Source organism: Geospiza fortis, unplaced genomic scaffold (genome assembly GCF_000277835.1).
Source record: "Geospiza fortis unplaced genomic scaffold, GeoFor_1.0 scaffold72, whole genome shotgun sequence".
Classification (NCBI taxonomy): domain Eukaryota; kingdom Metazoa; phylum Chordata; class Aves; order Passeriformes; family Thraupidae; genus Geospiza; species Geospiza fortis.
This window is the reverse complement of record NW_005054338.1, coordinates 3,719,070-3,733,815: the sequence shown is the minus strand read 5'-3', so window position 1 is coordinate 3,733,815 and position 14,746 is coordinate 3,719,070. Positions and strand designations below refer to the sequence as shown.

The following is a 14,746-nucleotide window of genomic DNA, read 5'->3' as shown; positions in this document are numbered from 1 at the left end:
ATTTTCCCTGAATATTGATGTTGTAAGTGACCACCTTGAAATGGCTTAGCTGAATGTCCTGTCTGTAAGATTTTACTGATATTTATGAGCACCATAACCCACAGAGAACTGTGCTCAACAGCTTCAGTGGATCATAGATGAGGCCCATATTCGTGTCTGATTTAAGAGTATTTGGTCCATTTTGAAAGAATGGATGGGTGGGAAATGCAGTTGCTGTAACCTCAGGCTTTGCTCTATGCTAAAGGTGTTTGCAAGCTTCTCACAGCACAGCACAAAGTCACCTTTAGAAGCAAGAAAAACAAAAACACTTACTACAATCTAACACGAGGAAAAAAATATTTGGCTGAAACTTCAGGTGTGAATTATACTTGCTTAAGCTAGAACAAAAGGACAAAAACATCAGAATTCAGTAATGTGGAAACAAAGGAGTTTAGCTCTTTAAAAAGAAGAGAAAGATAGACATTTGAGGTAACAAACAAAAAAAACCCAAAATGCACAAACACATCACAGACATCTAAAAATAGCATTTTATACATTTTTGCCAGTGCTTCTCTGAGAGCAAGTTCTTTAAACAGAACTTAACAATTTTACAATTTTTTTTAAAAAAATATGTCATCCTAAAATAGCCCATCGATCCTTACCCAAACTTTCTGTATTTCTACAAAAATAGATGCACAAAGAGCTACAAAATACTGTATTCCTGAAAGAAGGCGCACTGTAGTCAAGGGAGAGTCTTTTTTCCTGACTATTGAGACTGTTCATAAAAATATCAAGCTGAACAAAACGAAACACTGTTAAAGGAGCAGAAAGGAGTTAGGTTGCCCAGCTGCAGCAGGCTCAGATGAGGAAAGAAAGAAAAGTTAGGTTTCTGGTTTTTCTTCCAACACTGTGGGACCCATAAACGGCCTTACAAATAAAAGGCTCAATAGCAAAACCAGAATAGTTGGCTCTTCATCTTCATGTGCGTCCTTTGCTCCACAGAGAAGGAGTCAACCACTGCTGTATCACCCACCCAGCTCTGCTGACTCCAGCTTTAGCTGGTCTTAATTTCTCTGCACCTCAGAACCAAGCAGTTTCCTTGCTCTTGTCCTGATGCTGTAGACCTACATTTCAGAAAAGAAAAGGAAAATAATTAGTATCAATAAATATTAAATTAATAAATCAGATGGTTTCTTCTTCCCCCTCCCCAAGCAACTAAAGAAAAACAAGTTTTGAATTTTAAAAAATATTTTAAAAATAAAAAAAACCCACACCAAATGACAATTTAACAGTTTAAAGGACTTGTTAGCAACAGTGTTACTGCTCCAAACCTTTTAGTTTACGAGGGGTAAAATTAAACCATATTGAAGTTTGATTCTGGCTCAAGCATTTCAGAAATGGTGATAAAATTCCTGCATGTGATTCTTTGGCTTGAGCTCATGTGGAACATGGCATGGAGTGAAAAAACCCCCCATAAAGGTCTGCATCAATTATCCAGTAGGCAGCAGAGCAATATTTCCAGGCAGGGCCCAGCCACAGACACCATCTCCTCTAGGAAATGCCTGGGACACTTCAGGATTTCACAGTTTCTGTGACATTTCACCTCGCAGAGGAGAGAGGGGAAAATGTTCCTGCAGCAGGCAAAAAAATCCCAAATAATTTCACCTACAGAGTGCAAGATTTCCAGCCAAGAATGGCTAGTGCTTCCACATGGGAAAAATTAATGGTTTTCAGCTTGCATTTGTTATGAGTTCCTCTAACATTTTCCTTTGTAAAAAAGTGAGGACTATCTAATAAATGTGGTGCTATGCTGCGGCTCTAGCATTATAGACTTGGAACCTGAGTTATAATCTGGGATTTCTCTGCTCCAGAGGGATCCAATCTCTCTGTTCACACCTAAAAGGGCATAAACCTCAAATGCAGACAATAGAAGGGCAGGTGCAGATTAAATGTCTCAAAGAAGATACATTCTTGCTCATTTATAGGGAAAGTAAAGGACAGAGATGCAGGCACAGATTTTCAGAGGTAAAAAGGCACTCCAAGTCTCAACGATTTAAAACCTGTCCTTTGATGTTTTGAGGCAAGTAAATGACATTCCATGAAATAAAGGCACATTTCTCACTACAAGTCATCATTACTGCTATGCAATGTACCCAGGCATCTGACTTGCTAAGAGTTTTGGGTTAATTTCACCACTAATGCAAATAGGTGCAACTCCAGACCTCTGTGATGCTGTAACCACCAGAGCTCTGTGTTCATGTGATGTTTAACCATGTGCTAGGCATGGATCTCATTTCCAAATCCAGTCACACAGTGAATATGAAGGAAGACCCATAAGTTTTCAGAAAACTTACAGGCAGGCATGGAGGGTTCAGATCTGACAACTACCCCCTTGCTTTAAGATTATAAGCAATTAAATATGTAATGATGATCAACATTTCAGAGCTGAGCTGCAAAGCAATTAGCACTCACTCATAAAAGATGAGAGCATATGGCTCTATCCTTGTGAGGATCCCCAATCAGGGTACAAACACTTGTGTGCCCAGCAGTGAAGAAAAAGGGAAAGCAGAGCCCACAGGTGTGCTGCACCAAACCTTGTTTAGAGCTTTCTGCTCCATTTCACGTGCACTTGTACCTGTTTCTGCAGACTGGAAAAACTGGGATATCCCTCAGCTAGAGCATGCCTATAAAAACATGTTCAGAGGCTCTTTATTCAATGAAGATGTCTCCTTGTTGCTTAAGAGCTATTTGTTTCCCTGGCAGCATCATAGACAGCCATAATGAACTGCTGCTCCTTTCAAAGCTGCCTCAAAGCTAGTGATGACAATTTGGGACTATTTTTCCCTTGCTCTTGCTGTTTACAATTTTTTAAACAAAGATGAACCACCACCCCCCCCCCCCCAAAAAAAAAAGAAAAAAAAAAGTCAGCAGAAAACTTTCAGAGCATAAAGAAGTCATTTAAGTTCACCAGTGGACCACTAAAGGACACCAGAGGCCATGGAAGCCTGTAAGAAGTGAAACAGGCTATATGGCTCCTAGCAGCTTAAAAAAAAATGACACACACACATTAAGAGATCTTCCATCTGACAGCAGCAATTGGTAGAAAGGGAGTAACTAGCTGAACAGGCACCTCCCTAGGCAGGTGTCTTTGCAAGGCACAAATAGCTGTAACAAGGAGGTTTAAGGTATAGCTACACTCTAAAGAGCAAGAGAAAACAATCCAAAAATCCAAACTTGTCCTATTTACAGAACTGAATGTGGAACACTTTCCATGCCTTCTCCTCATTATATTCCCATCTCCTTCAAGGCAAGGCCATCTGCAGTCCTAACACAGAATCCAAGGCTGGCTACTCACCCAGAGCTCCCACCTGCAGTGCTTTCCTTTCAGCAAGGAAATCCTCACTTGCACTGCATGACCCAGCACTGCCACTCCAGCAAATCCCCCTTCCCTGGGCCACCTACATTAGAGCTAACTGCCACACAAACATTATGCAGGCTCTGTGGGAACATCTAGGCAAATCTAATGAGTTGTGACAAACTTGTGGGATGTGTGTGAACACAGACAAATGTACAGAAGGATTGCATTGGCCCCTCCAACTCCACTGTATCACACTGACAGGCATTTCCAAAAGGGGATTTTCCACAGTAAACCAGGACTAAAGGATGCTGATTAATTCACCTAAATTTGAAGTTATTCACTGCAATGTGTGTAACTTTAGAGGATGAAGAGCACACACCTCAGTTTTAATAGATTTACAGCCATCACTCATGCCAAAGTCCTGCTTTGCTTTTTGTGTGCTGGGGCTGCAGGAAGCCTCCTCCAGCACATCTGTCCCACAGCAGGACAGGATATCTCCTAGGCTCTGCAGTGGCAAGGCAAGATGCTCTTCTCTCCTCCCCGTGGGCTGCCTGCAGCACAGCCAAACCCCACTGCTCACCTGAAGGGTCTGGGGTGCAGGACACCTCCCACCCTGCTCCCCAGGAAAGCACTGATGGCCACAACCACCAGCAGCACTGAGACAGGAATTCCCTTCCCCAGTCCCTGATGTGAAGTGCTGGATGTGGCTTAAGCACAAGCAGGAAACTTCAGTGGTGACACTGGATTACAGCTGCAGCCCTGAGCCACAGGCAGAGCTGGTGACAGCCCGACCTTGCTTTGCTTGACACCAGCAGGGCAAGGAGCTCAGGCCTAAATCCAAACAGTCTCTGCTTATTCCAAGGTGTTTACATCAATGCTTGACATGAAATGTACTCTTTTATTGAGCATTGCAGCTTGTGCACTTTGGAAAGACACTACACACCAGCAGACACAAACCTAGCAGGTTTTAACAGCTCTTGATGCAGACCAGCACTTTCTTTAATTGCACTTGGACTGACACAGAAGCTTCCAAAAGGGTTAACTTGCAGCCTACAACGTGAGGATTAAGCCACATTTAATGGCAATCAGGTAGCTAAATCCTCCTTCATCCCCTAAAACAGGACCATGTAAGTTCAAACAGATGTGCCAGACAGATCAATAGTTTGTCAGCCCTGTGCTGATGTCCCACACAATGTGTTCTGAGCCATAAATTCCCAAACTACACCGTGCATGCAGTGGGAACCTCCTCTTAACCTCTGGAGTGATTTGGCATCATCCATTCTTGAGATGGATCATCTGGCTTGGCACGGCAGAGATGCAACAATGTAGCTGCAAGAGGGTAAGATTACAGCCAGCCTGCCCTGATCCCAACACCATCATTCCACATAACTCAGCGTGAGGAATTTTGCAGATGTTCCTACAATCCATGTGACAGTAGCACAAGAAATGTGGCCCATGGTAAGAAGAGGGAGAATCAGTTTGTAAAAGGACTCCAAAAGGCAATGTCCAGGTATAGACCAAATGAACTTCTTTAACATAAATCACCTGAAGCTCATGAATCTGATATATTGACAGCTCCACAGGTTATTTTCTCCAGGGATATATGAGCAAACACTTTCAGAACTGACATATTCTTTCCACTATGTCCTTACCCTACTCTGGAGAAAGCACTTTATGTCACTAAAAGCCAGTTCACTCTTCCAGGCTCTTGAGTTTGTAGCCTCTCTCTTGAGATAGCTCTCTGACATTGGAGTTAAATGTAATGAAATGCTGTGTGATGTGGAGATTTATCCAGTATAATCTGCTCTCCCTGAAGTGCACATGAAGCAAGTGCTGGATGTGACTCCACGTGCTACTCGAGCAACCCCCTCCCCTCCCCACACTTTCCCTGGGATGACTCTGCTGGATGTGCACACAAAACCCTGAGGCAATTAAGCTCCATCTTCTCTCCATGCCTCGAGTGCCTGTAACCAAAGCTCTTGTCTCAACTGCACAAGCTGCAGGCAAGGCTGAAAAGGAAGCTCAGCCTTCCAGCCCTTTCCAAAGCAAAGGGTGAAAAGCATGGGAAAGATGAGTGTGCAGGGCAAGAGAGCAAATAATTGTAATTGTAATCACAGGTTTCCACTACCTGCTGTGTTCCAATGCTTGCACCCTTGTTTTCAAAACTGGGGCTGCCTAACAGGGTTTTGCTGTTGTGTTTCAGTGTGTGACCCTTTTGAACAGTCTCAAACTAGTGAGACACTGGTCTGCTGAGATTCTCTGTTTCTTCCAACCAGTCACACGTTTCCCCTCTTTCTTTTTCCCCACAGGAACTCAGACTAAAACCCACACAATCAGGCATGGGTCAGAAGTGAACAGTTCAGATCCTTCCCACTGTCTCCCACGCTGAGGAACCAAATGACATGCAAGGCACTGCCAAATCAGGATCCTGACTAAATTAGCACCCAAATGTACCCTTCCACAGGGATTTTCATAAGCAGCAGGCAGCACCAAGCCAAAGCTGTGTTTGTTCTCTAAGGAAGTGCTAGGACCCAGTCCTTTTAGAGGTACTTGCTCCTTAAAGAGAAAAACAGCTCACAGCCTAGGCTGGACTTGTACCTAAGCCAGGCAGAGGCTTCTCCTGACTAACAATTCCTTACAGAGTTCTCTGTTCCATCCCCAAAAGGTTAAGCCAAATACCAGGGCTCTGCAGGTGGGGCTGGGTCCAGGAGGGCTTGTCCCTTACACCAGTGACAGTGGCACTCTGCTTATGCTTCAGAGAAAACACCTCACTCCCCCCTTATGGGGTTTGTCACAAAGGAAAAATCTCAAGATCCCAGTCTGGTTAGTTTATCATTCTGAACCCAAAAGCACAAAATATAATTATTGCTGTTTTGCTGGTTTAGCTAGAAATGTTATTTATATATAAATTGTTAAGAATCCTGATAAGCTTTTTTTTAGTTTTATTGACATCAAGACAGAAAGTGGCATAGTATTTAGAGATTACTGGTTCCCAGTTGCTTTAAAGGGAAGAGATAGATTTGAATTAGGTTCATAGTATTTAATCTTTAAGAAACAGCCTTTTTTACTCCATCCATTATTTACTCCCCTGCCCACTAATCAAGGCAAAGAAATGGTTCTCAGACACTGAACCAGTCAGACAGAGCTATCAAAAATTGAGACAAATAGATACTTTAAGGAAAAGGGAACAAAGATACAAACCTAGTGTTTCCTTAATCAGATAACATAATGTCTTTAAGAAATACTGATCTGCAAGGATTGCTGCTGGTGAGATAAATATCTAACCAAAAAAAGGAGCCCTCAGTGGGGCCCATGAGCTCCAGGATGGATGCACTGGGAACTGTCAGTCACTTGATGGCCAGAAACTTCAAACCCTGAGGGGCTGCCAGACAGCTTCAGATGCTGAGGCAAGAGACTGCCACTCAAAGCTCACAAACACAGATGGAGTTCATGCTCTGCACTTCAGACTACAGACCCTGCAGTAAAATGAATTTAATTCACACACCTCTGCCTACACCCTATAGAAAGATGTTTAGATTGATGGTAAGCTCAATCAGCACCTCTGTTCTCCATGTGACAACTGGATACTACACAGGAAGGAAATGCTGAGCTGCTCCATCTCAAGATGCAGTCCTCAGGTTATTAGTTCATTGGAGCTAAATATTAGTGGATGCACATATGAACTAGCTGAACAAGCTGAGAACTTCCTTGTGGAAGCATAATTAACATTTTCCGACAATATTTAAATAAAAAGGAAGCAAAACAACCTGCGCATTGTGCCACAATTCGTCCAGCTTGCATGGGACCAAGGCAGATAAAGGTCTCTCAGCAGAAGGCACATATGAACTAGCTGAACAAGCTGAGAACTTCCTCATGGAAGTATAATTAACATTTTCTGACAATATTTAAATAAAAAGGAACAAACAAAAAATGCAGATCGTGCCACAACTCATCTCTAGCTTGAATGGGACCAAGGTCTTCCAGCAGAAGGCAGGAAGAGCTGCCCCGACAGCAACTACAGGAGGGATTCCCACATTTGTGGGAATCATTTGGACACGTTTTTGTTTAGTGCTTTCTGCTCCATTTCACATGCACTTGTACCTGCTTCTGCAGATTGGAAAAACTAGGATATCCCTCAGCTAGAGCATGCCTATAAAAACATATTGAGAGGCTCTTTATTCAATGAAGATGTCTCCTTGTTGAGAGCCAGCCTTGCTTCAGCTGCAGGGAGTTCATGTCTGCTCAAACAAGTCACAGACAACGACGACGACAACAACAACAAAAAAATTACAAAAAAAATATTTAAAAAATTACAAAAACCAAGCCATCTTACCTGTATCAAACCCAAAGCTGGGCACGATGTCCACGGTTCCGTGGAAGGCTCCGGCCCAGGCTGAGGTAGCGCCGGCGGCGGGCTCGGCCTTGGCCCCGTCGGCCTGGGCCGCGGGGATCCTGGCGGGCGCGCACCCCGGCCCGGGGGGGGGGCGGGGGCAGGAGCCGGGGCAGTCTGGGGCAGGCCGTGTCCCGGCCAGCTGCCGGGGTCTGCTGCTGCTGGGAAGGTGCCTGGTGCAGTCACGGGGAAATCAGGGTGCACGCCGCTCAAGCAGGGGGGAGGAGGAGGCTGGTAAGAGCTGGTCCAGAAGGAGGTGGGGAATCCGCTCCTTTGGCTTGAAATCGTGGAGCTCTCTGGTGGGGAGGAAAGAAGGGAAGTGTGACTGAAGCTGAACAATGCATCCCAGAATAAAAACCTTACAATGATTTGCTGCTCTCTGAAGTTTGGCTGAACTCAAGCTTCCTCAGTAAATACAGAATCACTGGACATTTGAGGTAGGAAGGTTTGTCACTCTGATTTTTTAAGATTTTCTAAGTAAATACAGAATCACTGGCCATTTGAGGTAGGAAGGTTTGTCACTCTGATTTTTTAAGATTTTCTAAGTAAATACAGAATCACTGGCCATTTGAGGTAGGAAGGTTTGTCGCTCTGATTTTTTAAGTTCTTCTAAGCCTTCTGATGTTTACATTCTTGTAACGAACTTTCTCACACACTTCATGTAAATAACTTATTGTTTTGCATTCTTTTATGGAGGAAGAGAAATTTGATGGACTGTTAGTTTGTCCAGTGTCATTGGAGAGGTGGCACTTACCCCCTCCAATCCACTGTCACTTTTGGAAATCTATAAATGTTGGAGTCAGAAAATGAACCTCCCTTTTTTCACCTTGAGAGCAGCAGTGTGTGCGCTCATGTTGTTCTGTGTCCTATAGTGACAAAGATTGTCTAGTCCAATTCCCCTGTTCAACTGGGGTCACCTGGAGCAGCTGTTCAGGACCATGTCCAGTCAGATTTTGAGTGAGCTCCAGACTCTGCAGCCTTTCAAAAAAAAATCCCCAAAAGCAACAACCAGCCTAAAAAATCCAACAAAACAAAAAGTTTTCTTGTATTCAGATGGAATTTCCTGTTTTCTAATCCCGGCCTACTGCCTCCTGTTCTGTCAGCAAGCATTGCTGAAGGGAGCCCGGCTCCCCCATCTTCATTCCCTCCCATCAGGTTTTCACATACATATGATCCCCCCTTCCAAAGAAGATTTTTCTTCTTCAGGCTGTAGAGTCAGAGCCCTCTCAGGATCTTGGTACAGAAATTGCGAACAGATGCTAACTCCTGCCCAGACCAGAGCACATCATTTGGAAAGGCAGCTGTTGTGGCTGCAAATGCTTCAGAGGAAAGAGAACCAGCTCACACTCAGAACAGAAAACACTTGGCTAAAAGAACACCTGATTTTCTCAAACTAATTGCATGCTTTGATGGGATAAAGGTCATATCTAACACAGCTTATGTTATTCCTTCATAGAATAGATCATGATGCCCTCTACCCAGTAGGATCATACAAGCAGAACTATCTATGTAGCTCAAAAAGGTTTTTGTCAGAACTTGCTGCTTCTTACAGCTAAGGCTCAGCTTATATTTAAATGGATTCCAATACCTCTACATTATGAAATCACATTCTAAAAATTCCTCTTTTGAAGGAGCAGTTAGTGTTTTTGATGTGTAGCAAAGTCTTGGCTGCTCCATTCTCACAATCCTCTTGCCAGCTCAGGCTAGAAAGTACTGCTTCGTGCAATATTTCTCAGCTCCAACAGGACTTTTTTTTTGGTCAAAGATGGAAACATAAAAATACAGAACTTCACCTCTGATGAAAGAACAGTCATAAAAATAGCCTATGGAGAAATAAAACCAGGGAAGTTTAGCATTTGATGAGGCGAGGAATCCTCTGTTCCTCATAACTTTTGTAAAAGTGGGGTTTTTTTTAAATCACCTTTTGTTTTGCTTTGTTTAATAAGCAGCTGGAATGAAGCTTGGGTGAAGACACCATTGAGAATGAGCAGATTCTTCAAACACTCCTGCCTCTGAACTTTGCTTATACAAAAATATTTTGGAAGTAAAAAACTTGAAAGTGTTTTCTGACTGCATCACTAGGACACTCGTGTCTCTGTTTTAAAATCCATTAAAATCAGAGAAATTTTTCCACACATCAGTTGGCTTTGATTTAGGCAGTTTTTTTGAGTCTGATTAACTTCCGATATTGGAAACAAACTTTGCAAACATACCATGGACAAACGTTGTGGATGCTTTGTGCCAAAATGCTTCAGAGGCTGCAAACTTATCTGGCAAGCTACACTCCATGGGTTTCTTCAAAAGGCTGGGCTGCTTTTAGCAATGTATTTTTATTGCAATTCATGCTTGAAGACTACAGAGAGCTTCAAGCATATTACAGAAGCCTCAGCACTGCTCCAAAATTGGTATTGTTCCTTGTTTGTAAACCACCCCTTGTAAAAAGGGATTACACTGAGATGGAGGGTATGTATGGCTTGTGCTGTTGGCAGCAGGGCTGATACAAAAAAAAAAAAAAAGCAAACTTCATGTCTATTCTGTTGTTTTCCACACTACTTAACAGAAGAGCATAGCCTGACAATGCTCTGCCAGTACTCTGGAAAATTAACCTCTGTAATCGAGTTTTTGAAAACTATCTGGCTGTTATCTGCATGGAAAAGCCCTAAATCCAAAGCCCTGCACTTCAAAAAAGCACAGAAAACCACAAAGTATCTGCAGGACAGCTTTAGTAACAGGAGAGAGCACTTTAAACCACTGAATCTGCCAACGTGAATTCATCCCAAATTGCATAACAGCTTGGCTTTACCAGTCATGCAGGAGGTCCAGGCCACAGCAAACACGTTTGGTCACCTTCACTTTTCAAACCTGTGCAGGTTTCACAAAGCCATCACTGCTGCCTGATCCTGCCATCACTGCCAGGGGCCAGCCCCCACTGGCACCACTGAGTGTGGCCATTCTCACTGGAAAAGGTCACTCCTGCCACTGGACACAAAGGCTCAGCCCATGTCACACAAACATGCAGGAAAATTTCACCCACTCCGAGTGCCCAGGGATACCTGGCTTCTATGGAACATGGAGAAACAGCCAGGTCCACACTGCTCTTGAAAAAGAAAAAAAAAATAAAAATTCAAAAATCTCTGTGCTTCCATGGCCTTTCAGGAGGCATTTAACAAAAACTGCCAAGAAAGATACTACAGTCACCACAATTTCCTACCCTAAATACAGGGAGGCAGGGACAAGGCAACATCCCAGGGACCACGAAGCTGTGGCTGATGCAAATGTTCATGGTGGTCAACCCAAATGTTCACAGCACACACTGAAAACACACCAGAAGTGCACACACTGGAAAGGAGACAACATATGGAGCTTTCTGTAGCACAACATCAGCTCTCACTTAAGGCAAGAGGAAAGAAAAGATAGAAAAACAACCCAACACTTTCAACAAGGAAAAACATGTTGATAAAAATACCATTAAAGTAACATTAGTGTCAAGGTATCATTGGCACCAGCAAAAGACTTCAGGCAGCTACACCTAAAATTCAATATTCACATTACTCAAGCCTGTCATATAGAACTGTATTTTATAAAAAATCAGTTTTCAAAATAATTTTTAGCCCAACCTGATCAACATGCAAATGATAAAAAATTGCTCTTTTCAGAACAACAGGTTCTGTTTTTATACGTAAGCAAAATCCCTCCTCAAAACAAGCAAAAAAACCCCTGCAAACCTTAATGATAAAATCAGAGTTTGCATTTTTATCAGAACACCTTCAAAATAAATAAGAAAACAAAAAAAGATGAAAAAAAAGTCAAAAACATTGCTAATCCCTCCTTTCTTACAGATAAAAGAGAAAAGGCAGTGAGCTAGGAAGCCAGTTCATGCTCACACACTTTCCGCTGAAACCTGCATCTCCCAAAACAGCTATTGCAAAATAAAATACTTTCTAGTTTATCTCTGAGTAAGAAATTGACAGCAATTCTGACTACCCATGAAGGTTATTTGTGGAAGAACCTCAAGCTAATGATAATTTAACTTCTTTAGGTAATGGGACACAAGCTCACATTCATGTGCTGTAACTGAGCATCTTTGATATTGTGCATAAACCAGAAGACCAAGCTGACAGTGTTGGTCCTTCCAACTTGCTTTCAAGCAGGAATATTTCAGAAACCCATCTGGGCCTGATAAAAGCTCCTGTCAGCTTCTCTTCTCTGGAGCAGCAAATGCTGCCAGCTCCCAGCAGCCTCCCCAGGGACTTCCATGCCCCTGAAGCAGGTGCAGGGATGGTGCAGGGTGTATCTCCTTACTCTATTCCCAGAAGATGTTCGGGACATGCTGACCTCCATTCCCCACTGAGGGCATGGGGCACATGGGGTCAGGGGGCAGCATGGCTGGAGAACCCTCACACCAGGCCACTCAGAGCCCTCTGGGGATGGCTGTGAAACCACAGAGGGGGGACAGGGAAAAACAACAGGGTATGTCTGAGGCCAAGGGGAAGACACGCAACCTCACCCACGGAACATCCCCAGGCTCGCTGAAGAGGGCTTGCTGTGGGCATGGGGTCTCTGGGGACTGCCTTGATCCTGCTGCTAAAACATTTATAGCCTGTCTGGGCCATTTATAAACGCTCCAGTCTCCTTTTTAGTAAGCATAGGTTCAATCCTGCTCTCAGTCGAGTCCACGGAAAATTTCCCATTAGCGTTAATGGTCCCAGCTCAAGCCATAAATTCCTCCAGCTCCCCAGCCACTTGTGCTGACCTTTGCTTAAACTTCCTCGGATTTGTCATCATCCTTCTGGAAAGCAAGTTCTTCTGTGCTATTTTTCTCTTCACAGTTGTTTCCAAATATCCCATCTCTCTTTAGTATCTGTGGCTATCATCAGTGCAGTCTCACCTCCACATCACTGATTAGGAATACCACTGCTCCAGCTCAGATCCTCTCTCATCAACCCAATGTAAGGCCATTGCTCACCATTACTCATTTGCTTAGTCTGCACCCCTCTGCCAGTCCACGTAAGGATGTGATCAGAAACAATGCAGCTGTAGGGTTCTTAAAAAACACCCAGACTGCCACATGCAACAAAATGGAAACAGCAACTTATTGCCACGCTTTTCCAATGTGGAAGTCTTGTCTGTAGTGTCTCTGGCAAGATCTGCTCGTTGTCACACCAATACATATAAAGTATTCAAGCATTTATGTGCATAACAAGAGGACAGCGTTGTTACTCACTGTGTTAGGACAGCCAGTAAATGCCTCACAGAACCTACCACATTTCTGCTCCCTGCTTGGAGGCACAGTAATGTCATGGCCATTTTACACCCAGCAAGCCATAACATCATCTGTACCTCTCCCACAAGCAAGCTGCAAAAAATACATATAAAGTATTCAAGCATTTATGTGCATAACAAGAGGACAGCGTTGTTACTCACTGTGTTAGGACAGCCAGTAAATGCCTCACAGAACCTACCACATTTCTGCTCCCTGCTTGGAGGCACAGTAATGTCATGGCCATTTTACACCCAGCAAGCCATAACATCATCTGTACCTCTCCCACAAGCAAGCTGAAAAAGAAAACACCACGTGGCTGCAGCCACAGGAGCCAGGATTTGCCCCCCCAGCCCATTCCATCCCGTGCTGGCTCCTCCCCACCTGGAAAGCGGCCGCGGACAAATCCTGATCACCTGGCAAAGCCACTTGAGAAGGCTGCATAGGTTTCCTTCACATCCAAGGCCAGCACCCCAAACAGTTTTGCTCTTGGCTTCACAGGCCAAGTTGGCCTCACAGGCCAAGTTTCACACTTGGAGCTAAAAAAAAAAAAGCCTCCAACCTCGCAGCAGACGTTAGTGAAGCCCTCTCCCTTCCCAGCCCCTGGCAGAGACAGGATGAGGCAGGAGCTGGAGATGCCTGCTCCTTTCACGCCTTTGGCTGCTCTCTCCCCCTTTAACACCTCAGATCACTCAACCAAAGAAGCTCCTCAGCTCTTGGAGATTTGAGGGGGATTTTCCACTTCCACAGAGAAGCAGAATTTCAGCTGCAATGCAAGTGTGTTACTGCAATGCAGCCCGAGTAAGCCGCGCCACAGAGAGCGAGTTCCTGCCCCTCTTACCTCTCCACAGAGGATTCAGCCCTGCCTTGCTCTTGGAAAGGGCAGTCTCTGAATTGAAGCTACTGGCTTGGCTCAAAGCTCTCGAGAAGTGTTCATCCACCACGGAACCAATGTCTCCCTGGAAGTAAGTGAACAGGACACAGCGAGAGTTCAGGTACTCCATCTCGGCAGGCTGGTCTTTCTCATCCTCCTCTTGCTTGCTGGGAAGGCTCACTTCCAGAGACTCCTGCATCTTGTTGTACACAGCTAACTTCTTCTGGGATTAGAAACAAAACAAACAAGAGATGTATCAGCGATGGCATTCAGCAGAAGCTCAACATAAAGTTTTCTTAACAAAAAATAACTGAATACACAGAATATTCATTTTATAATTAAATTTGGACTACCTGAATACTTCACACTGGCATTTCACAAAGAAGAGAATACCAGCACCCACTTAAGAGTCTATTCCTCTCTCACACAGATGGACCTGCTTCTCAGGCATGTTTCACAACCACAATTTATCAGCACCAGCTTTCACTCAATACTTTCAAAAGAAAGCAGACAGGCTCTAACAATTCCCTCCTGATTCCCACCTGGGGAGGATATTCCATCAATAAAGGCTACAGAGGTCAAGCCCAGCCCTGTGGAAGAGTGGCCAGATACACAGCATGTTCATTTCACATATCCAGCTGGGCAAGCCCCAGGTTTCTCTGGGCACACTCCTCCAGCTGAAAGCACAGGGCCCTCTGGATTCCCCACACTTACTGCTGAAGCTGTAAAGGTGGGAGAGTTTCCTGCTTCCTGAAAATTTTTCTACTGTATTGTCAAAATCCACAAAATGCATAAATTTTCACTCACTGACGACAGAATTTTTATCACAGGAAGTTATAGCTTGGGGTGGTGATTGGGGGCTGGTCAGGGGTTTGAGAGCTTGGT

The 14,746-nt window shown here is 44.0% G+C and overlaps 1 protein-coding gene across 1 annotated transcript; it reads right to left on the bottom strand.

The window, feature by feature from the left end:
• Positions 1-405: 405 nt before the first annotated feature.
• On the bottom strand, positions 406-14,081 carry VGLL3 (vestigial like family member 3). The gene is given in 4 exon segments (XM_031058139.1): positions 406-1,103; positions 7,671-7,811; positions 7,814-8,023; positions 13,829-14,081. Coding segments are annotated over 4 exon segments (627 nt in total). The 5' UTR covers positions 14,061-14,081; the 3' UTR covers positions 406-1,059.
• Positions 14,082-14,746: the final 665 nt, after the last annotated feature.